This window comes from Oryza brachyantha, chromosome 1 (genome assembly GCF_000231095.2).
Source record: "Oryza brachyantha chromosome 1, ObraRS2, whole genome shotgun sequence".
Lineage (NCBI taxonomy): Eukaryota > Viridiplantae > Streptophyta > Magnoliopsida > Poales > Poaceae > Oryza > Oryza brachyantha.
The window spans coordinates 2529304-2555122 of NC_023163.2; the positions used below are offsets into that span (position 1 = coordinate 2529304).

General features: G+C 39.3%; 2 protein-coding genes across 2 annotated transcripts; both read right to left on the reverse strand.

The window, feature by feature from the left end:
* Nucleotides 1-6: 6 nt before the first annotated feature.
* LOC102706690 (protein RST1) lies at nt 7-14638 on the reverse strand. Its single transcript, XM_006643739.2, has 24 exons — nt 13890-14638; nt 13628-13711; nt 12832-13108; nt 12120-12370; nt 11216-11390; nt 10924-11114; nt 10444-10544; nt 10218-10293; nt 8909-9040; nt 8757-8838; nt 8484-8556; nt 8227-8395; nt 7997-8127; nt 7832-7920; nt 7405-7493; nt 7094-7306; nt 6367-6444; nt 5458-5640; nt 3928-4782; nt 3532-3828; nt 2300-2938; nt 2043-2190; nt 681-802; nt 7-577 (listed from the first exon to the last, which is right to left on the reverse strand). The coding sequence occupies exons 1-24, from the start codon at nt 14577-14579 to the stop codon at nt 215-217; spliced, it is 5508 nt and encodes a 1835-aa protein (XP_006643802.2). The 5' UTR covers nt 14580-14638; the 3' UTR covers nt 7-214.
* Nucleotides 14639-15607: 969 nt separating this feature from the next.
* LOC102704576 (tryptophan aminotransferase-related protein 2-like) lies at nt 15608-19612 on the reverse strand. Its single transcript, XM_040522079.1, has 5 exons — nt 18860-19612; nt 18141-18450; nt 16696-16979; nt 16301-16629; nt 15608-16214 (listed from the first exon to the last, which is right to left on the reverse strand). Exons 1-5 carry the CDS (start codon nt 19279-19281, stop codon nt 16030-16032), a joined length of 1530 nt encoding a protein of 509 aa, XP_040378013.1. The 5' UTR covers nt 19282-19612; the 3' UTR covers nt 15608-16029.
* Between the last annotated feature and the right edge of the window lie 6207 nt (nt 19613-25819).

The window sequence follows — 25819 nt, forward strand, 5'->3', positions numbered from 1 at the left end:
AGACAGTTTTCATCTCAAGTTACTTCCATCAGATTAAGTCATCCTTCATTCTAGGAAAAGTCAAATTTCCTAGTATGGGTTAAGATAGTAAAGCTGAATTATGTACAGAGAAAAGGCATTGCTACATAAGTGGAGAGCAATAACAAGCACAAGTTTTAGACATATATATGCTACAGCACAGATAAGATAAAAATGAAAACACTTCTCCCTTGGATCATAGAGCCTCCAGGTTTCCAAGCTTTAGCTTCTTTTCAACAGCTAAGTGATCTTCCACTGCAATGCAAGTATACCGCAAAATATTGGCAAGAAAAACTGCCTTAGCAGCTTCACTTCCATGAATATGGTCGTGGCCTGCTAGGCCCAAACCGTGAGTCAATTGTTCTGCCCAAACATAGATGCGAGTGGTCAACAACCATAGCTTATCAGCGACAGAATTCCTGAGGTCATCCCAAATGCTGCTAGAGAGAAAGGAAGGCAGGGTGACAGGCAAGTCACTTAGTACATTTGTTGGGTTAACAATGAGAAGTGGCATATATATGCAGCAGCTACCACAAAGTAGGCCAACAAAACTGAGTACCTGAAAACAAATCAGTACAGAGTAAGTGTTTGCAGAAAAGCAGCCTGTAAGGTAATGTTCAGGTCTGCGGTCAAGCAGCGTGTGCAAACGTTGTAGCATTTACCGTGGAGGGATAAACTGTAACACAGCCAATATCCAAAGCATCGAGAAGCCACTGTCTTTTTATATGACTGTCAGCATAATGTACAGAAACAGCAACCTCAACAAGGACATTCCACCAGACACCTGAAACAGATATCGTTATTTCTCTTGAAAAAATAAGACAGTAGAAATTAGAAAGAACATAACAGAGAAGGGAAAAGTGGCAGGCCTACCCCCTCCCAAATGTGGGAGCAATGCTAAGGCTATTGTGCAATGTAATTATTATGGTAAGTGTTAGCTTATATCAGACTCCTGCAATTTGCAAATGATTTCGCTAGGTGATATTCATTGCATATATATGTTGTATTTCCATGGCTAATTTTGAGGCAATATGCATATATAATACAACAGAATAAAGTTGATACGCTGACTTGATACCACGGAAATCAACATGTCAAAATCATGACAATAATATACTCATTGCCCTGATTTTGGCACTAATGAAACTAAAAAAAAATCCATTCCCTAGTAAAGTTAATATTTTATTTTAATTTCATGATAAAACCACATATTAAAGAGGAGATTACTAAAGAAAAGAGAGGATATTTTCTAAAAGAGGAGAATTGTGTTTGGTTACTGTAAATGCGTGTATTTTTTTTCTAAAATAAAGTAGGGACTTTTAAAGCTACTTATGTTCTATAAAATAGCGAGCATCAATCCATGGAATCACAGCAGCTTGAGCATGTTATAGTAAAACTGACTAAGTTCTGGTACTCTAACTAAAGTGGCGTTCAAACAATAAGCTTTTGCAAATGAAATTGTGGCAAAATCCAATTATACTGAAAACAATAACCTATATGATCTCTGCAGTAATACCAGGAATATCAATGAACCCCATTCTTGCAATTGCTCATGATACCCTCTTTTAGCTGCTAGGTCTATTTCTTAGTTCAAGATCCCTCTTACTAATTGGAATAAAAGAATTAATAGATCTGTTCCGCCCAAAATGGGAACGGGCGCTAGGGTTATGAACTTATAATCATGGAACCGACTCGATCATCAGATTATAAGTTCATTCCTAAAATCAAATTTTAGTTAATAGATACAGTAATTTCATTAATTAGCTAGCTAAACAAGAACAGTCCATGTGTCTTGTTGCCTTCTTAGCCACCCTATGTCCAAATCCTGAAAAGTCAATGGATAGAAGATTGGGACTAGTCCTAAACATACAACCTATGAGTTTTTTACTATAATATATTAAAGCTAAGATGCCAGTACCATTTTTTTCTCGAAAACGCAGGAGAGCTGCATTTCATTTCAATAAGGGGAAATAAACGGAACAATACAAAGAAACAGAAAAATACAAAAAAATAGATGCAAGTACCATCAAGCCTTGTACTCAGTATAGTAGTCTTTACGTTCCCCAGCTCATCCACAGAACCACAACTGCTAGCACACATTCTTGCCCTGATGATTATCTTTCTGGCCACATCAATACGCTCTACTTCGCTCAAGGATGACGAAATTTCAACCTGAAATAAAGGTGGTCACAGTATTGTGAAAAATAATTGCACAAAATACACACGACTCAGTAAAACAAATAACTCATGAAGAATTATTTAGAAAGACAGACTTGTGCACCTTCAGCATATCACCAAACAAAATTTTCTGGGCCACTGTAAGACATTTGATAGCAGCAGACCACTCCTCTATGAATTCAGGATGACCATCTTTATGGAGACTCAGGAGAGGTGACAAGCTTTCAATGCATTTCTTAATACATGAGAAACCACTAGACATTTCAGACACATCCTCCACCAGACAATTGCGAATGCCCGTCCAGAATGAAGTTCTTAACATGCTTCTCTGCTCAGATGAGTAATCCAAGTACGAAGACGTGGGGGAATACAAGTACTCAATTAAATCCTCATACAATTTATCTAATCTTGAGTGAGAGAAGAGTTTCATTAGGTGTGATAAATATTGGAGAAAAATTGACTGCAAATTTATTTCTAATCTCCTGAATCTGGGTAAGTCTGTCAGATCATCAATAAAGTGCAGAAGGGGACTGATATGACTTGCTTGAGCTAGGGAAAGATATAGGCATTCTTCCCTTAATAATTTAGAATCATGACGATTCGTCAACTTATCAGAAATGTGCGCCTCAACTTTCATGCACCGCCGCACAATAACCCCCCAGTCTATAGCTGGAAGTCTAGGAGCTTTGGAAAGGCATCTCAAAACGGTTGCGACTGTACTTGCTGACAAAATATTATCAGGCTGTAGACAGTAAAGAAAAAAATAAATAAGAAAATGGCAACAAGTTCTAACTAAACAACCTTCTAATAGTAGGATGACTCATAATGCAAAAATTTACTTCTTTAGGAACATATATATCCATTCGCCATGACTCAATCACCTGTGAAGTTTCTAGCTTAAAATATCAAAGAGTCTAAACTAATGTTTAAAATGTGAAAGAGCATTTGAATGCAGTGTCAGTTTTTTCATCAATTTACAATAAATATGCATGTGCACTGATGGATCATAATTTGCCTTAAGTTTGGTGAGAAATCATGTGTTTTTTGTAAATCTTGAGATTGATGCATTAATAGGGACATTTGGCATTAAATCCAAAACACAAAATAGTAAAACATATCACCCTTCAACCACTGTAGCAGTACAGGTACGCAAACCACAGTCAACAACTCAAGAGTTGGAGCGGATAAAGGAGAAGTGGAATGCTACAATAAACATTTCAAGATCACCATCTTGTTTTACTCAATGTAGATTTTAGCATGTAAGATTGCATGTCTTCATCTGAAAACATGAAAATATTTTCTACAAAAATGAAACAAGTGAGATTCAGATCAAACCTTTTCGAAGTTAAGATCTCTCAACCACAAACTTAAGTTCCACACTAAGCTTTCATCAGAAAAACTTGTGGATTGATTAGAATCACTAGAACTTCTTTGAGAACAATCATCATCATAAATATTCTTATTCTTTAATAGCCATCTGCCTCTAAGAAATGAAATAGCCCATGCAGCATAATCTTGTATGTGGCCATCCTCAGCATCCTTAGCAAGAAGAAATATCTCCTGAATCATTGACGTCGAAAGAGTCTCACCAACAGGACTTGTGAGTACAGGACCTCTCACCAAAGATGACTCCTGTCACAAGGGAATATATTATTCTAATGGTTAAATAAAAGTATTAGTAGTTGTTGCTTTTTTGAAAAATTGTTAGGGTGCATAGACAATGGTAAAGACCTTTTCATGCTTAATTTGTGAATTTGTTGGTTGCCAACAGATATCAGTGAGGTCTCCAGCACCAGCACCAAAAGCATTGACAGTACCAAACATGCCCCCTAAATGGACAAGAGGAGGATATGGTTGGGTATATACGTGTTTAAGAGTATCAAGAAGATTTTTAACATCAGTAAATTTCATAGCATGCACCCCATCATTCAATATGCAAGACAGGAAAGATCCAGCCCCGATACAGATAGCCATCAGCAAATTCTGAAAGACAGTTCCAGGTTTCTTAAGGCTCAGGAGCTCAGTGGCTAAAGAAGTGTAGCGATTGAACAGAGCATCCAGGTCATCATTCAACAATTCCACTTTCTGGCAAAAAGCTACAACAGATGGAAGGGCTAGACAAGAGCCCATACATAGGGATGCTGAATCATTTTCCTCAAATAACACCGAGCTAGAATCAACATCTGGTATCCATGATATCAATATATTCTTGACTTCAATAACAGCTTCATAAGCTCCAAGCCTATATAGGGAAACAACAGAGTTTCCCAGGCCAAGAACAAGTCCTGCAACAGCCCAAGGATCATCATCTAAGCTAACATGTTTTTCTTCCACTCCTTCCAAGGATCTTATTCCACAAATACTTAATTTCTTGAGAGAAAAGCATGAGAATGGACATAGCTGAACTAATGAAGATGTCAAAGTGTGAAGAATTTCTTCAACTGATGCACGCTCAGTAAGTTGTGCAGCTGCTTCTAATTCTAATCCGGCTGAGTTATCTGCTCTGGCTAAAAGAACTTGGCAACAATAGCCCAATCCCAGTCCACAAGCTCCTTTCACCAGGTAGCTTTCAGTTTTTGAGATTACCTGAATGCAAGAAGGCATATGGCATTATGAGAAACTATCCATGCGTAATTTGAATGTATCCTTGTTATATCTAACGATGTGAAAAATGAGCTGCCAGCAACTGTAGCAGGTCGCATCATGAACATCTTGAATTAAAGGGATTGGTCCAGTTGTCCACGTCTTATCATGAATAAGTTAGTTCAATATATGCAGCATGAAGCAACACATTATAAGCTTATACCAGTCCAGTTAAGCCTGGGCTAGTTCCATATACAACAGAAGCTACGCATTTAGGCAAGTAATGAGTCTAACACCATAGTTTAACTGGTATCTGGTAACTCCAAGGCATCTATAAATCCACCTTTAATATTTTATGCTTGATTTTGCATGGTCATCGAGATGCAACTTCAGCTAATTTTCCAATAATATATAATAATATTATCATTATATTATCAAAATATTCTTAATGAAATATCTAGTGATATAATTATCACGTAGCCAATTTAGATATTTTTTTTATCAAAGTTTTGAAATGTTGACAGCACAGATTCTAGGCCATCAAGTAAAAAATCGTATCTATGAACAGTGAGTGATGTTTATGAGCTATAAACAACCCTTATATCCGGAGCTGCACTATCTAAAAATTAATGTGCTAAACCTAGCACAGAAATTGATGGAGAGAGCAAGGTCTTTTACCTCAAGGAGTCCATTGATAACCTGAAGCTTGCTCCTTTTGTCAGTGGGATGAAAACAATTTGATATTAGTCCCAGAGAAAGAGCCGCAGACCACTGTTGATGTTCATGCTCATATTGGAATAGCCATCTCAAAAGAAAATCTGATGCAGAAGAGATTACTAGATGGGCTGTTGCAGGAACGACCTGGCAAACACTTGGTGAGCAATACATTTTGGTAGTGAGGTAAAAAAGGGTTCCAAATTAGGACATGAAGAAATCAAAGTGAAAACTCTCATCCAGCTCCAACACACGATTACCAAAAACCAATAAGAAAGAAAGCCGGTATGAATTAGCATAACAGATAACGTCAGAATCTGTGGTTTCTGCAAACAACATAACCTTTTCCTTTTCTTTGACAAAAAGGGAAGATATGGATGAAATTATAGAAGCCTAAAAATTTTTTTTTTTTAAATCCCACATCTGTTGTTCTAAAAATTAGAAATCACAGGTCAAAATCCTGGATCCAGCAGTAATGACAACACACTATGTTTGATCTATCAGGTCCCACAAGTTCATGATTTCAACTGCATACATAAAGTTTAAGTAGACAGTTGACAAAGCAGAACACAGTAAAATCCTAAAAACTACTACCTCTGTCCCTAAATGTTTGACGTCGTTGACTTTTTTTCTGTACATTTGACCACTCGTCTTATTCAAAAAATTATATAACTATTAATTATTTTTATATCATTTTATTTATTGTTAAGTATACTTTTATGCATATATATAACTTTACATATTTTATAAAAAAACTTTGAATAAGACGAATGGTCAAACGTATATAAAAAAGTCAACAGCGTCAAACATTTAGGGATGGAGGGAGTATATCATATTGTCCTCATTCATAAAGTGCAAATAGAAACACCTTACCGAGCACAATGCTCCAATAGCAAAAGCAATGTTAACAACAACTCTAGGAGTAGATACAGGAACACGCTTGCACAGAATCTGCAAAGACAATTAGGAAATCTTGAGACCTATTTAAGATAATTATGAGCAAGGTAAGAAAGCTAACTATATTCATAAAGGAACAAGGAGCACATAGAAAGGGATAGCAAGAATGGAACATAACATAGTAAGATAGTGGTAACTTGCACCTAAAAGGACCAAATAATCATGCACGATCAGACAGTCTACCTATGTCAAACGAAGATAAAAAAAATCTTGAGAACTAGTTTTTACTCGTCGTTTATAACATCAACACATTCCCAAACATCAGAAAAACTAGTAAAAAGACCATGATACGAAAGTATTTTTTTGTGATAAATGTACTAATGTCAAATACTCAAATGAAAAATGTCATGTTCTTTTCCTCATCCCAGTACCCATGGTTTTTGAATCCTGACTATACATATCCAAAACAATATCCATTTTAGAATGAAGGGAGTACATGATTATTTCAAGTTAGCACCTTGTCATTAAAATAACAGAATACACAAATAAGCACCCATCTGCATCAGAAATTACATGCAAACAACAAGAGAGGTGCCACTGAACCATGGAACTCCCATATCATCCTTTGTAATGAGGATTTACACAAATGATTTCTCAAACACAGACATTTATGAAGTGAAGCAAGGTAAAGATATGTTTACACCTTAAATATATCATCAGCTACTTTCAAAGCTTTGTTCGACTTTGAGGATTCTTTAGTGTCAAGACAAGCCATAACTGCTTGCATCCAATTTGAAACAAATGATTTCCATGAATGCAATGCAAGAAGAGCTACCACCATATTTCTTGATATATACATAGATTCAGCCATCTCCCCTAATGCTTGCTCATATGAAGCATGAACTCTAGGCAAATCCTGAAAGTGAAAATCGAATATACACCATGAATATAATATAGAACAAAGGATTAATTTGGTGTTTATAGATATTATGAAACAGCTACACAGATTACTACCTTAGATTTCCCTTCATGAAGGATATCCTTAGGGGTAAAATTGAGAGTTAGAAGAGCTGCACCAGGCAACCGATGATGTGCTGACTTTTCTACAATTCAAAATTGAAGTGGATTAATGACTGAAGTGATTGTATTAAACATGCAACAGAACAGAGTAATTTTTCCTTAAACATAGAACCGGCCAAACTACCCTTCAGAAACATGATATATTACTCCCTCTGTTCCATAATATAGGACTTTCTAAACTTGCCTAGATTCATATGGATGCTAACGAATCTAGACACATACAAATCATATACATTGATCAATGGATAAACTAGGTAGGGCCAAAAAGTTTTAAAATATGGAACAGAGGGAGTAGACATAATATAAAACATACTCTTTTCATTTTTTATAACAGTAATTCATTTGACTCTGACAAGACTACCTTTAAATACAGCCTGAGGGAAAGCCTCCAGTAGTTTCTCAAATTTATGAACAGTGGTTATTTTATCTGTAGCCAAACGACGACGGTTACTGCACAAATAGGGAAAGCCTCAGTTAAGGATGTCTATAAGCACCTTAGTTTAGAAAAAATGCTGAAAATACTAACATGTGCTCAAATTTGATAATCTTGGCTTGAAAGTTCTCCATTGCTTTCAGAACCTCAAGATTTCGTTCATTGGTAAAGCATTCATAATTTATTCGTGAGAAATCAGGAATAGCTTCTTTAATAAGCGATATCTGGAAATACCAATTGTTAAATGCACACATACAAAATATTTCCAATCATAATAAGCAGATCATGTGATAAGATATAGCAAGACAACAGTGCAAAAAAACCTTATAGTGGGACAAGGAGTGAAAAGCAGTTCCTCTTGTTTTAACCCAGAGAGGGTCAGAATTTTCCTCCCTGTGAGTTCTAATGCTCCACAATGTTTGTATCAACTGTTTTGATGTTCCAGGATATGCTTCAGCATCCATTGCTCCCCATCTCAATAGAATGCATAAGCTGAAAAGTCAAAAAAGGTGAAATAAGAAATATATTTTTCTACAAGCAGGGCACCGCAAACCAAACTAGCTGCTCTCAGCAGTCTTACCCATGGGAAACAGTAGGATTGATCGAAAAATCAACCAGCTGCTTTGATATAACTTTCCAGGCAGTGTAGAAATCTGGCAAACAGATTAGCCGCTCACCTCAGAAGTGAAGTTTTGAAAGTGAAAGTTCCTATGTTCTTTTATTCACACTGCTCTTTAGATGACATGACATGACTTCTTATATAGGTTATAACAATATGGTACTATCTATAGAGAACATTCATCATAAGCCAACAATCTAATGAACTGAAGGAAAGTCAGAGGTAAAAACTTACCAACTAGATCTTCTTCACAGAGATAGGAGAGGCTCTCCAGGCCAAGAGCTTGAACAACAGAATCACGACTCTCAATACAAGCCTACAAGGGGATTGGTTAGAAAGCAAACCAAGTCAATAGTAAATGATCAGGAAAAGAGAAACATACACACCGCGACAGATAATATGAGATCAACACCTCTATCTGGGTTCTGCTTGCACACATCACGCACTGATGCAGCAATACTTGTGGAAACTTCTCTGTCATTAATGAAATTGGAAAAATTTTCAGGATCCAGTATTCCCTGTTTTAGATATAAGTTAGTTTCAGTATCATAATGATAAAAGGAAATCACAAACTGTCAACATCGAACTAATTATACTAATCATGTACATATCTCATGAGCTCTCATGAAAAATTTATCTAAAAGCCGATAATAACACTTCACTACAAGTTAAGCTGTTAAATAAGGAAATCAAGTTAAGTGCAACCTATTACCAAAGAGACTTATAAAAAACATTGTACCTTGTCCGAAGAAAAGGATTGGCAAATGGCATCTAGCACTTTACTAACATTTACTCCCGTGCCCATTAAGGCTGCGTTCGTTCTCCATGGGTTAGTAACCCAGATTCTCTCATTTTTCGTGCTCACACTTCCCGAACTGCTAAACCGAGCTTTTTTTGTGAAAAAAGTTTTATAGCAAAGTTGCTTTCAAAAATCTTATCAATATATTTTTCAAGTTTTTTTAGTTAATAATTAATTAATAAAATGCTAATCTGCTGCTACATTTTCCGCGCTGGTTACTAAACCTACTAAAGAACACGGGCTAAGTAAGAAATGTTAAAGGTAAAGGTAAGTGCTAAGTATATGAAACATGAGCAAAGGTCCAGAATTAGAAACATGGTACACAGAAGAATATAAGAGGAGGTGAACCGGGAACTGGAGGAGAAAGAGAGGTCGAAGATGGAACCAACTTTTTCCTCGTTCCTTTTTATGAAGATATAAGCCCTTATGAGAGGATAAAATCCAAAGTTTCAATTTATAGCACATTCTAACCTGAAGCTTAAGAAAATGACTGAATATGTAATTAGTTAGTCCAGCTAACAAGGGACAGGCAGTGTTGTTGCTCCCAATAGACCTCATGGTGCCGTGGGCGCCAACTATTTGTCGGCCCAACATGGAAAATTGGCAATAACATTGTAGTTATCATCCTGAATTTAAAAGTAAATCACCAGAAAGGAGATGTGCCGATTGGCATATGACCAGTCTTCTCATCAGTCTAAATTGGATCATGTTTGAAACTAAGGAACATATGGGTTTAAGCTTAACACTCTAGGCAATCAGAACTGATTCACAAACTAATGACTTATATCATAATTCATAACATGAACATTCAACAGTACAAAGTAATCGTACACATCACATGAAAGGCTAAAAGCTCATAAAAATAGTAGAACATTCAATTCAAAGTATGGTCTTACTTGCAAGTTTTGGAATGCCCAATCAGTGACAGTCCACGTCCTGCAAAGCAGTCGAACAGCTATAGCATATAGTACCCTGCGGTTTAGCAAACAGAAGGTCATATAATATGATAACAAGTCAGCAACAATAAAATAATATCACATATTCACATAGTGTTACAATGAAATAAGAAAGAACAACTGAAACATTATATCTAGAGGCAGAAGGAATCAGGAGGATACTTACGATTTTACATCCTCTTTAAGCATTGGTAATATCAACTGCAGTGCGAGTGGAAGCACAAAACCATGTACAACAAGTGATGGCAATGACTCTAGCAAACTAAGCTGTGAATTATAACAAAAAAGCATGTCAAATATTCTAGTCAGATTGTTATTTGAGATATTTTACCATTACTTGCATTAAGCTAATTAAGGTAAAGGCGGTAAGAATTTCATGTTACTCAAACTCACAGAAATAAATAGTCTCATTATGTTTTTAAAAATAGATGTTTAGATTTAGTGGATTTTACAACTGTGGCTTTTCAGTTTGCGATTTGCACGAAATGTTTATTTGGACAGTAAAGATCTATGTGAAATTAATGTACTTCAGGATTTTGCATTCAACTTGAATTCATGTATGGCTCATTTTAATTTCTTATTTCATGCCTTTATCACTAAAAATCACACATGGTGTACAGCAGAAACATTAGTTCAGAGCACTCACCAAGATATATGTGTTGCAGTCATTGTTACTGTACAAGACCTTGTTATAGAAGAGGATAAGTACCAACAATGGCATAGCCAATTTTGGGTCCACTGCACCAAGAAGACCCAAGGACTGAGCAGCACAAGTACCAATTTTTGGGTGCAGTACCAAAACAGATACTGCAGAGCTTAGCAGAGATGATATTGCTACTGCAAGAAATTAGAAGAGGGAACAAGTTAGAATCAGTTTCCAGAATTGCGTAAAGCAAAATACAAAGCTGAATATCAAATGTACAGGTGCAATCATCAACCTGATGGTATCTTCTTCGAATACAGGTTATCCAGTGTAAGCTTTTCCTTGCGAAGGGCTAACAGATAATTGTTTATTTGATTTGTACAATAGTTTGTCTCGATCAAATTTCCTGCAGACTCAGCTATACCCCTGCTAGTTATATATTTTGTAAACATGAATCCTGATGAAGACGACTGCAATTATAAGATACAAAAAGGCATATTCAGTGAACTGTGCAATTTTTCCAGTCAGGCATTCACTAAGTAATTGTTTTTCTTCATATATATCTGGCAAAGTTGATCCTGCTATTAAAATTTCATAGCAACATAGAACAAGTATTGGCATATCCATTTGAGGAACTTTTGAAAAACATCCACCTGATTTTATTTATTTTCACGTAATTTGCAAGTTCAGTGCATCTGCACATGATATAGAACGATGGTTGCAAAAACATATAATGTTACAGAACCTTATATTCAGATTCGAAAGTATGGCAGATTAAGCAATAGGCATATGTGAATAAACATGCCACATCAGCATAAACCATTGTTGAAGGTTCAAAGTGATGGTTCCCTCCCACTCTCCTATAGTTGAGCAAAAAAAAGTCTCCAGGAATTATGTCCAGTCTAAGATTCCAGAGAGTTCACAGTGTTTAGATACTAGATATGCTGACCTGTTCTCGAAAAAAAAAAAGATATGCTGACCTAGTGCCCTATACATGAGTCAGTTGTCATGGATTGTGAATAGCTTGGGCATGAAGAACTTTAGAACTTTATTAAGATGGACAAGGGTTTTCTTTAAGAAGGAATAATCCTACTTTTACTTCTTATCTCTACCCAATGCACAAGGTAGAAAGGTGGGTAGGGTGTAGAGACACCACATCAGGACAACATAGCCAATAGGTAGGAAGGACAAATATTCACCTGAAACCATAGATGGTGTACAAGTTTAGGAAGAATAGATGTAGGGTTGCTTATGTGGTGAACCACTGAGGTGTCCTGTTGCTCTGGTGAACAAGGTGCCAGCAAATCTAAAACAAGCAAGCGAAATCTTGATAGAACACGAGATGCCACTGATTTGACAGATTTAGATGGAGATATAACAAGGTTGATAACTGGTAGAACACAAATAATCTCCTCACTAAAGCCATGTACTGCTTCATTTGTTCTGAGTGCTGAAACCATAAACATGAAACGACATGAGTGTTCCTCGAAACATCACATTGTATCAGATCCCATTTTAAGTTAAAATAAAAAGGTTGGTTTAGTGTGAACCTAATGGAAAAAGGGATACAGATAAATAATACATTGATTGCTCCCTCTTTCAAACCTAAGCCACAGTGATGTGAGTGCAGTTAAGAATAATCAACCTTAAACACTGCTATACACAGGAGCATCTATTTAGGTCAATGCAAGTAGTTTTTTAGTTCTTTCATATCATATTGTTATCAAATCAACTGTCTGAGTCATACCTGACCATATCAATGATTTTTATAAGTACATACTACTAAAAGACTTATAATATATTGATGTACTTTTGATCAGAATCAGGAATACATCACAAACACTCAAGTTGTAGTCTGTGTTGCATCAATGATCACTAGAAGAAAAGGGGTCATAAAAAATTAAAATGTACCATTTTCATGTCTCCACTCAATCAAAAAGGCCAGAAGTTTCAAGCCAGCCAGTTGCTCATGTTCAAACTCCAGCCCACTGAGAATGAAAGCAAGAGAGCTGAGAACAACAGAAATCTCTGGCAGATAGCATAAACCAAGATCCTTTTGCGTCAAAAACAAATGTTTTGATAATCCAAGTACTACAGAAGCATTTCCCATAAATTGGTGATGAAGTGAACATTGTGAAAGAAGCATTTCTATCAACTCCACACTACTTGCTTGGGCATCATAAGTTGTCTGTTAAAAGAAGCAAGTTATAGCATATCAACTACAATAGCAATTCAAACCAAGTAAATATAACAAAGCATGCATCCAATACCACTAGATCATTATAGCCACGTTGCCAATAGAGAACAAGTACAGCAAGCAGAATCTCCAGTATAAAGAATACTAATATTATAGAGTCAGTATAACAGCCAATATAAAATAAACCCTGTAAAAATGGGTGGCACATAAGGCACCTCATAATCTCCAGTAAATTATGTTTTTAAAGGATCATAATTTTTTTCAAGGTGAGCACTATTGAGCAAAAAATCATGTCCCAATCTATTGCACAACTCCTAAATCCTACCAGAAGAAAGCTCCACTAAAAGCACAAATAAACTTCTCGTTGCCAATTGAAGGAACACCGGATAGTACATTGATGGCTTGATACTCTAATTCATAATCAAATGATCAATATGAGCAAATCTTAGAACGTCAGTGAATCAGGGAGAATCCTGTTTGATAAATCAAGCAAATGGGAGAGAAGGGTACCATCTGAGCATGAGTTAACTTCCTCAATAATACCACATAAGCATCCACCAAGCACTCCACAGAACTAAGCCAGAGTCGCACTTCCTGAAGAAGCAAGCACAATAAGGTCAATAGATCAGAGTTTGCTGGTCCCTTTGACACTTTGATCATGAATAAATAGTCCAATAAACAAACACATTTCAATTAGGCACTATATGAGATGCACCAATCAAGAGTTCAGGACTGTTCAAAATAAGCACCGAGACATACAAAGGCAACATACCTCGCCATCCCCACGGCCAAAATGCAGCAAGCACTCCGCAAGCAATTTCAGCAATGGCACTGTAGAATCCGGCTTTGGCGCTGCAACAGCCGCCGCGGCCAGTGCGCCGATCAAATCCTTCACGAACGCAGTGTCTCCCTTCCTCACCGCAGCAAACATCACGAATGGCCTCAAAAACCCTAAAACCCCCTGTTGCCCCTCTGCGACCATCCTGGCTGCCTGCCGCGGCAGCTCCGCGCGCGCGCCGTCGGCCCCCGAGGCGAGCGCCTGGACGAAGGGGTGATCGTGGGGCGGGAAGCGCGGCGCGGCCGGGCCGGAGCGAAGCGCGCAGGAGACGAGCGCGGAGACTGCCTTGACGAAGCAGGCGGCGAGGCGCGGGGATGGGGCGGCGGAGAGGGGCGCGAGGAGGAGCGGGAGGGCGAGGTCGTGGGGGAGGAGGTCGGCGCGGGAGGCGGCGAGCCGGGCGACGGAGGCCGCGGCGTGGGCCGCCACGGCGGGGTGCGGCGACGCGAGGAGCGAGGAGAGCGCGTCGTGCGCGGGGGAGGGGAGGGGCGCGGGCAGGGCTAGGAGGTGGCGGAAGAAGGCCGCGACGGCGTGCCGCTGCAGCGCGGGGTCGGGGACGCGGGTGCGGTCGACGAGGCGCCCCAACGCCGCCGCCCCCGCCCCCGCGGCGGCGAAGGAGGCGGCCATGGCGATGCGGTGGCCGGAGACGGGAAGGGTCTCTCTCTCTTCTCCCCTCGCAGTCGATGACAACGTGGCCCGATTTGGTTTCTGTAGCGTTCGTAATTTCCGTGTCTCATAAGCTTCCGGCCTGTTAGGCTCACTTCCTTGTCTCTCAAGAAACTAGCCCAGTAGGCCTAATTATTGTTCACACGCTACGTACGGTCTACTAGGCCCATCGATTAGTGGGCCATCTCGAACCGCCATGTGGGCCCAGAGTGCTGAAATTGGGCCTCTCTGTCTCTCTCCTATGGGCCGAATCTTTTAGGTGGCCTCATATGGACAGAACAGGTGGTAACTCCAAAATCCACCCGCACTTGAGCTTGCTCTCCAACACGGTTACGAACGGGTTACAATAATTGACACCTTATATATGATATATCTGTCAGCGATGCTATACGTACGACTCTAATCGTACTATCATCGTACAATAACGATTCGACTTGTGTTTGCTCCCATCCACGCCAGCGCCGTGTGGACCATTTAATTCGTATAGGGATAGTACAAAAGTACACTATCCGTGCTTGTGGGAAGAATGAACACAAGAGGAGAAAGAGGGGCCATAATTTACAACCAGCTACATACTTTAAAAAGTTGCGTGAGAGAGACAACCCATATACTGGTATAAATCTATAGCCAACTATTATAAAAGTTAGATATTAGATCAATAATAATAGAGCATGCAATTTTTCGATGAGTCGTTAGGTATACTATTGACCTTACTGTGGCCAAAAAGAGGGAAGGGCAAACGAAGAAGCAGTCCAACAATCGGACCCGAAGAGATTGTTCAATCCCTAGCCTAAGGTATAAAGTTGCTATAAAAAAAGGTCTAATATGCAAGGAGCAAGGTTTATGTTTTCACTGGGGCCACTGAAACCGTCACCTAACAGAGTATATTATCACAGTTTTTTGTGATTTTTAATGGTTTATCGCTACGTTATACACGGTTTTCGCGGCAGTAAGAGAAGCGGTTTTGCAAAACCTCCTAATATACAAGTTACTCGAAAATTAAAGGTTCCATCCTAGAAATAAAAAGAAAAGTATTTATTTATTTATTTCCATATGTGAAATCGCGCATGCACTAAGCTACAATACAGGCCATTCTTAGCCATAGAACACAACATCGAAAAACAAAATATTTGAAATACCACAAAAAAAAGACGAAGAAAAGAGCAAGAGAAAAAAAAAAGCGAGAGAAAAGCTATGCTCCTCTTCTTCTACTCATGCTCCTTCATGGGCATGCTCTCGAGTCTCGCCACTACCTGCCAGGCCCAGGCACACGTACGGTCCCTGACAAGTGGGCCCCACTTGCTCTATGGCCCACGTGTCAGTGTCTTCTACCGGATAAGCAGAGCGCCAGTGCGGGGAGAGGAGTCGAGTCCGTCGTCTCCGCCTCCGGCGTCCTTCGCCTTCACCTTCGTCAGCCCAGAGACGCGAGGCGGTTGACGAAGATGAGGAAGGCGTCATCCCTGTCGAGCATGCTCACCCGGACGTACCTCGGGTCGGCCCCGAACTGCGCCCCGCTCCTCGTCAGGATCTTGTGCCCGCGGAGGAAGCTCGCGCAGTCCTCCACGTCCTCCCTGTCGCACCTCAGCCACGCGAACGCTGCCGCCATGGATGCCATCATGAGCCGCTGAGATCGACGTGGTTCACAGCTCGTATATACTAGTATATAGTGAGTATCTACGTACCAGGGTTCGTCGCGGCAGTCTGATTTGTGAAGTTGCAGTAACCGGAGGTCTCGTCGGGGAGGCTGAAGATTCCGGAGGCGGCGGCGGCGGCGCGCAGCATGCTCCACCGCTCCACCATCTTCCGCCGCCCGAAGTCGAACAGACGTGGAGGCGGAGGAGGAGGGGTCACCGTCCCCTTCGGCTGCTCCGGCCGCCGCTCGTAGCCTTCGGAGACGGCCGCGAGCACCTTGGCGGCTCGCATCTGCGAGTCCTTGGACACCCCGATCGTGTTCAGCTCCACGAACTTGGTCATCTTCCTCGCGATCGCCGTGTCCTTCACCAACGCCCACCTGCAGCACACCCACACACATCAACAAAAAGCTCGAGAGGCAGCATCAATGGCCTCATGTACGTACCCGATCCTGGTGCCGGCATGCCCGGTGCTCTTGGACACGGTGAAGAGCATGATGTCATGGTCGGCACGCTTGGTGATGGGCGTGTACTGCGGCCAGTAGTAGGCCAGGTCGTGGACCGCCCTGCCATTGCCGGTCCTGGAAGCAAGAACAGCCTCGCGGATGGCGCCGTCGGGGTTGTTCGGCGAGCACACCAGCTCGATGTAGGAGTCGCCGGCGAACGTGTCGGCGTCGCCGGCCCACCGGAAGAGCCCCGACCGGAGGAAGTCCGTCACGGCCGGGTATGACTGCACCCAACATCCGATCAGATCAGATCAGCTAATGTCAGTGAACTGAATCTCCGTCAGAGAACAAGAAGGTCAGAGAGATGCTCTGTTTTTTTGCCTTCTTTTCTAGCGATTATTACAACAGTTAATAAACTAAGAATTTGCACACCGACCCCCATGAGGCCATAAACTGAACACATGATCTATCACTACATATGTATGTAGCCAGGCACATGAAAATGGAATCCTAGCAACAGAATTGATGCCTGATCAATGATCATCTTCTATGTTTTCTCAGGTTAATCAACTGCAGACCAACCAACCAACCACACTACATGAACTCACCAAAACAGACAGGAATCAAACAAGGCGGCGAGCTGGCCGGCCATGTGTGAGCCTATGATCAGATATTCTCATCAGTGATCAGCACATGCAGAGTTTCAGTTATATTTTTGTACTAGGACACTGCGTTCCCGCCTAACATTTCCTAAGATTCAGATTTGGTTTTCTGCAAATAAACGAGGCCTTGTTTAAAGAGACATGTCGGCTACCTGCAAGTCGCAGCAACCGTTATCAATGGCCGGCCCTACAAACAAACAGGCAGGATTTGATTCGATCACCGAGCTTGACAAGTGATTGTTCAGACATGATTGGCATTTCACGGCAGCAGAAACAGACCCCATATGCTCTGGAATCATCAAACATCACATGCCATAGAGAGAGAAAGGTGACCAAGAATTAGGGGGCATAATCAAGTGCACCCCCACTGTGTTTAATTCAGCCCTATCTACACATCAATTAGTGGGGAATGATATGATAATGACATTGCCTTTTGCAATCTGCTTAACTCCGTTGCAAAAATATAAGCATTTCTATATTATTTAGCAGAGATTTAGGTTAAGAAGAAAATACTAACGGACATGAGAGGATAAATAGATATTACGAAGAAAAATTTTAAATATGAGGTGATCGACGAGACAATAAAAATAATTATATTTTGGTATAATTGAGTATATCCTTATCGGGGAAAAACATTTTAGTGCTATTTTTCATGGAGTTTGATGCGAAAGAAAAATTCGACATACTCGGCGACAGAATCGACATAGATGCAACCTCTCAATTCGCTGTCTGCTGCTGTCTGGTTGAATTGAATAAATGAGTTCATTTTTTTTTGGCGCTTACCGAGTAATATGGCGCCGTGGAGACGACGCTGACGGGCTGGCCGGCGACGGCGGCGTCGGGGGCGAGGGCGTAGAGCGCGGCCATGAAGAGCTGCGTGGAGCCGGTGCCGACGAGGACGTGGTAGCCGTCGACGGCGGCGTTGCCGACGGTGCGGTGGAGGCGGCGCACCTGGCGGTCGAGCTCCGGCTCGAGGAACCAGCAGACGTTGGTGACGTCGGAGAAGTAGCTCATCGTCTGCCACCCCGGGATGACCAGCTCCGCCGCGTCGCCGGTCTCCCGCCAGAACGCCTCGAACATGGTCGGGTCCCCGCTGCAGCCGACAGCCAGAATGTCAAACGCCATTTCTTATATCTAATCTAAATCTAATCCCATCTCAATCTCCATCTCCGTCCATCGATCCATTGATCGATGGAAGCTCCAAGAAATTTGAATGAGGTGCATGCATCTGAGAAAGCCCGCGCAAATCTGAGAGATCTTGAGGGTGAATCTGCCCTAGATCGGCGTGGCGTTCATTCCCATTCGTTCCTCCTTGACAGTGACATTGGAGTTGGACATGCTTGTGGGGAAGAACGCCTCGCCCCTACGCGCGCGCACGCACGCCCACCATTACCAAATGGGCAATGGCAAGTTGCAGATTCTTTTTCTTTTTGTTTTGTTTTCCTTTTCTTTTCGTGGTGGAAGGAGGAAGAGCTAAGAAAGGAACAGGAGAAGGAACTCACTGGTCGAGGTTGATGACGGAGTCCGGCGTCACCGCCGGCTTGCCGGTCGACGGCGCCATCGACGACGCCGTCGTCCGCGCGGCTCCGGCGCTTCCCGAGCTGATGCGTGCTGCGGGTGCGGCGTCGTCGTGGCTGTGGTGTTGAGGAGGAGGAGGAGGAGAGGTGGCGTAGTGGTGGAGGAGGAGGGCGAGGGTGGCGACGTTCAATGCGACGGAGGCGAAGACGGCGACGCGCCACAGCGGCATGGGCCCGCCTCGCCGCCTGAGCTTCCCCGGCGCGGCCGAGTGGCTGCCCCTCGGCTTCCCGTCACGGTTCGCCGCGAGGAGGCGCACCGAGGGCGCCACGCCACCGCCACCGCCGCCGTTCCCGTTCCCTTGGAACCTCCCTTCCACCGCCCTCGTCCCCACCCGTAATGCCGCCATGCCGGCGCGAGCCCCGAGCAGAGGACACAAACAAGCAAGCAACTAGCAAGCTTCGAATATCTCGCTCAAGAAACACGACGCCTGAATCGACCAGGAAGAAAGAACACGAATCCTGCCGGAACAAAACCCAACCGTGGCTGCTGATATGATTGAGCTTCCTCCCTCTTCAAGCTCGGAAGCTCGAGCAGACGAGCGATGGAGTCGGCTTGCGGCAGCTCGAGCAGCAGTGGAGCGGACAGAGGAGAGGGAGGTGGAGAGCAGAGAGAGAATTTAATGGAGGGAAGGTGAGGCGAGGACAGCTTCCTCGGTTCGGTGCTACTAGGAACTCAGCAAATGGCAACAGAAGTAGGGTTGATGCCGTGATGCGTAGCCCTGAGTGTTCATTTATACTACTACAAATCTGAGTGAAGATACGTTGGCTGCTAAATCCAATTGTGCATATAATTTTCAGCGTATCCACATCAAATGCATATCTAGGGCTTCTTAAAACATTTTTCTAAAATATATAGGTCCTTTGTGTCATCGAAGAGAGATCCGTATGATATTTGAGGCCGTAGGATTTGACCGATGCCACGATAGATTTAAGGAGAAGGATGTTATACAAACAGTCTTAGTAAAGTATAAGTAGAGCTCTGTAGTCTGTAGTTGATTTCTTTTTATCTAGGACTCCTTCCTTACTGTTCAGGATATTGTCTATATTATAAATGAAACGGCTTATAAATAATTTAAAAAATAATGGATACAACTTGTTTATATGTTTTCTCGATTATCTAAAATCAAATGCCAAAAAAGATGTGCACAGGAATTACTGTTAATTTGTAACGTAATTTCAGAGTAGAATAGCCTTCAAAAAATGAAAAAGTTCAAAGTAGACTCAAAAGCGTTCCATTGAAGAAGTATTGCCTTTTGTTTATTAGGGCACACTCTCTGGCTGCATGACAACACAAATGAACGTTGAAAATGTTCGGTACATGCCAATCAAATCTCTGAATTATTTCTTTAGCCTTTTAGTACGACCTGATAAATATTGGTTATCTTCTTGGGCGAATTTCACTTTAGCATCAAATAGGCATAAAAATACCAATCGCATTCCACTAGCCAAAATGATTGTCATGGGTATAAAGTAGCTTAATTAATCCCAGTGGGTACAAGTCGGCTTTGCATCTGGTTAATTGTTTATATAAAAGATACAAGATGACTGACTGTTAAGACCGATAGGAGCATAGCTATAGGCCATGACCAAAATTTTAAGTTTGAAAATTATTTTTAGATTTAATTTCCGATATTTTTATCAAATTTGTTTTGCACAGTTAATTAATTTTTAAATTACTAAGAACACATGTATATAACTTTTATCCACGAATTATTTTTGGCCGCTCATAAACCTTTACGTTTTATAACCAGCATACACGAAGCAAGAAAGCAATGGCAAATGGGAAAGGGCTACTGCTGCTAGCTTCTTTTGACTTGTTTTTTTTAATTTTTTTTTTTTGCATCTGCCTTTTAAAAGTCTGTGAACGATGGCTTTCACTCAGGAGTAGTTTATAATTTAAAGTACTGAGCAACAATATTTATTTGTTAATTGTATGTGGGGAAAAGATTCCGTTAAAATACTGAACGGAATCCTAAAAAGGACCGACCAACTATTAAAAAAGCTTCAATCAAACAGTCAAAATAGTCATTAAATAAACATAACCCATCACCCCAAAGAAAAAGGTACATTCTACATGTGATACAGGGCTCATTTAGTTCCCAAAAATTTTCACCCAAAAACAACACATCAAATGTTTATACTAGATAAATCGAAAAACTAATTACACAGTTATGTGAGAAATTGTGAGACGAATTTTTTGAGCCTAATTAGTACATGATTAGCCATAAATGCTGAGTAACCCACATATGCTAATGACGGATTAATTAGGCTCAAAAGATTCGCCTCGCAGTTTCCACGCCAGCCGTGAAATTCGTTTTTTCATTCGTGTCCAAAAACCTCTTCCGACATCCGATCCAACGTCTGATGTGAAATACAAAAATTTTTATTTCACTCGCTAAACACCCGCTATGTTAGCCACATGTAAAGTAGTGATAACAAGAGAGAATTCAAGTGGAAATGAAAAAGAAATATTTCACTGTTTAACAATCTAGGGCAAAATGAATATGTTGAAGAGTATTCCTATATATTAGTTGGTTGTGAAATGACAATATACATTATTTAAATATAGAAAGCTAGTCACTCTCGCCCTGTGTATAACTTTTGGCTCAATATATAGACGCTAAATTGTGAAGGCCTAATAAACCTCGAGTATTGAGGCCCAAGAACCTAGGGATCATTAGTAAGACCATACTTAAAATGGAACGGTAAATAGTTAACATACACCGATAATGAAAGAACATTGAATATATATTCCCACATAACTCATGAAAAAGACAATAGACTTTATTTAAAAGAGGGATTTTCTTGCTTAAAATTTGGGGAGGTCCTCACCTTTTAGGGCATATGTGCTCTTGTTGGTTTATGGAATTATCTTATACCTCGTTTTTCATTATCATGTTCTCAAACCGCTAAACTGTGTGTTTCGTGCAAAAATTTTATATATGAAAGTTTCTTTTAAAAATTAAATAAATCTATTTTCATGTTTGTAATAATTACTCATGAATTAATAATATGTTCATCACATTCTCATTTTGGGTGTGGATGATCAGCCACTTCCAAATGCCAAAAAGAACATAGGGTTAATTAGGCAAGCTTTTGATCATTTATGGCCCACCACTGCTCTTTGTATTTTTTTAGAAAGTGGCTACTGATATTAATTAAGAGCATTCTAATATTTGATTTAAACAAGTGAATCCATATATTAAATAAATAAATAAGTGAGAAACATGATTAAAATGTACATGATCTATTAAATATTGTATATATTTTCTTTATTCGTAGCAAATCATGAACATTTATCTTGTGGTCCTACATTATAAGAAAATGTAAATGTGCAGAAAAAGGTAATCGTAATAGTATCCGTCATGAGTTGAGAATAAATGGGCCACTGATATTCATTTCCAAGAATAAATGAATTATGAATATGCAATCACACTGTTGATAGATAATTAATAAAACAATGCACAGCATTTTGATAATTTTTTAAAGAAAACATTATCGAGTTTTATACATTTACAACTAGATTAGATAATTACATGATATAACTGTCAGCATCCCAATAGCTAGAATTCAGACAACCTATGAGCATTTTTTTAAAAAAATGGAAAAAAAGATAAATGACATGATAATAAATAGTATACCTTCACAAGTATATTAGAGCCACCTAAAAAGAAGTCTTCCAAATGACCCTCTGTCTCACTGAAAGAAATAAAAAATAAAATACATACAAATTGTGGGGAACAAAAGAACTCTTATCAAAACTCTATCTAGATATGCATCAACACAGAATATACCTTTTCGCTTTTAATTACCCTTATCGGATTGGAATAGTGGCGTGTAGTATGCTATGCACACCACTTGTGTGTACATAGTGGATGCTCCCCTTTGGTAAAAAAGGTAGATAATTCTCCACCCAAAAAAAATGAAAGTTGGAAAAAAAAGGCGTCTTTATTAAGTTGTAAGGCGACGACCGACACACACGTCTCAAGAATTTATTAGAAATATATTTCTTTATTTATGCAAATTTAATCTATTCTATCTCTTGATACTTCTTAGCACCTTCGCTTATGCGACGTGCTTATCACTGTTGCATTCCGGGCAGCTTCAGTGGACACTTCCCGGAGCTCGCTCCCATGGCGCCATGACGAGTAGTCCATCTCACCAAACCTGTCCGACGTAACACACACACACACACATATATATATATATATATATATATATATATATATATATATATATATATATATATAAAACCAACTCAATCTTTTCGTTGTTTATGTTTGGACTTTTAAAACCAAAATTTAAATTTAAAGTTGATTTTAAGATTTTTTATCGCAGCCAACCTTAACTTGTGTATAGATAAAAAAATATATAAAAGTTTTATTTATAAATTATTTTTAATTTATAAATATATCATCAAACGATCCCCTCTAACGACTTCTCAAAATACAACTTCTAGCATTTAAAAGTTATTCCAAAATACAATACAATAACTTTTCCAGTTATATTTACCAATCACTGTTTTGTAGCACTAACATTTCTGACATGATTTTTTTTCTCTTGAGCTTCATCTGTTTAATTCTACGAACTCTTTGAATACTCATGTTCAACTTTAAAAATAGTTATATATTTAAAGCGCAGGAAGCAATAAAATATACTACTTAATAGAGAGAATTTAATCGATCAAATCAAGCACAGTACAAGAGCCCATCATGATGATGATGGTGTGCCTAGACGCCGACGGATCGAACTGAAAAAAACTGCCTATGTTGCCATCAAATCGGTCCGCCAGGATGCGGTAGGAATGTGCTCCAAATGAGCCGAATATCTGAAGCACTGATACCCGCATGTATGATGAATAACTTTAGGTTTTGTTCAGCTCCCAAAAATTTTTGGAAGACAGGTGATGTGTACGGTCAGTATTAATCGTAGTTTAATTACAAAATAAATTTCAGATTTCGTTTGGAAACCGCGAGACGAATCTTTTGAGTCTAATTAATCCGTTATTAGCACACGTTATACTCTCTCAAGAAATATAATTTTATTTTTAGAGATAAAAAGTAAAGAGGTATAGATTATTACATGTTTCCCATTATAATTGTATTTTTGGCGCTTCAAAAACACATTTTTAGAGTCGAAATGCTCTTATTAAATAAGAAATAAATAAGAAGGTTTGGAGCGTGAGTTAGTTATGGGGAGAAGCAGAGAAAAAATTCAATGAGATTAGTAAATGGAACAACTAAGACTCAGAAAATGAACCCTTCATAAAATAAATTTAAACTCTAGAAATGCAGTTATTATAGAATGGATGTATACATCGAAAAAATATGTACAATTATATACCATATGAACTGGTAATTAAGAAAGCTCTAGAAATGCAGTGGTACATGTCGAGAAAAGGTATTTCGACATGTACCACTGGACTGGCCCAACAATGGGGTCATGCAATCATCATGAATCTCATCATATTTCGGCTCCATTCTATCATTGATGCTCGATAAACAGTAAGCAGTGCCTTCGTCCCGTCAAAAGTGTTCTCTCTATTAATCATTTCCGAGGTTAAAATCTATACTAAAATATAAGTATTATTAACAATGCTACTTATCTTATTAATCATTTCTCATCCAAAATTCTTCAAACTTTATTCATATCTGCTCTCTTATCCTCGTCTATTACTTATTTATTAAAGAGTATCATTTTTTTCTCTTTTTTAATCTTCAATTCCCTAATAAATAAATTAAAAATGTTTATATTCTAATATATGTCACGTGGGTTCGAAACGACAGGTTGTGACTATTTTACAGAATGATACCTTGAATTTTTGGATTAGAAGAAAAAGAAAACCCAAGCTAGTCTTGTCCACTGCCCAGAGTGAATCTTGTCGGGGACAAGATCTCTTTGCACTTTTTTCTCCTCGTTCTCCGGAGGATCGACGGGTAGTACTAATTCCGTTTAGTATCTGTAGAATTTAATTTTTATCACTGTATTTAAGTACTTAATTCCCGCAATTTCAACTATTAAAATGCTAAGCTAATCAAGTATTTAAAAAAGAATCAAAGTAATTCAAAATTTAAAAATTGAGCACTGAAATGGTTGCAGAGAAATCTTTTAATTATCTATAATTTGTACTAAATAAAATAAATACTTATATTTTTGAATGGACTGGGGTGTAATCACAAAAAAGGGAATCTACTCTCAAGAGCTATGGGGTGATTTTGGTTTATTCAAGAAAAAAGTCAAATCATATACCTGCAAATGAAAAATATTTTATAAATAAAACTTTTATATGTGTTCTTATTACCTCCGTTTTTATTTTTCAGTTTTTAAATACAATGTTTTAACTCTTCGTCTTATTTGAATTTTTTTACGATTAATATTTTTATTGTTACTAGATGGTAAAATATAAATATTACTTTATGTGTGACTAATTTTTTTAATTTTTTATTTATTTTTTAAATAAGACGAATGTTCAAACGTTGGACACAGAAATTAAAATATAAAATTATTATGGGACGGAGGCAGTAACGATCCAAAAAAATCCCAAAACTAGAAAATAAACTATAACAAAAACCCCAAAATTTACTTCGAATTTAAGATTATAAATTTAAATTTTGCTTAAGTAAAAGAAAAAAAATAGGACTGCTAGTACGTATATGTCCCTGTGTGTGGGCCCTCTACTTGTTCACCGCGTGCAAAAAGTTCCCCTTTTTTTTGCCTTTGAGAAAAGCTTAAAGTTAGTGCTCTGCTCTGTGCTGAATTGGCTAGCTAGCTAACTGCAACCATGGATGACCTTAAAGATGGAGCCCCATGTGTTTGTTTGTGGGATTGATGTGTTACGAATGAGGGGGACATAACTATTTGGATGGTTGCCGTGTACGTACTGCG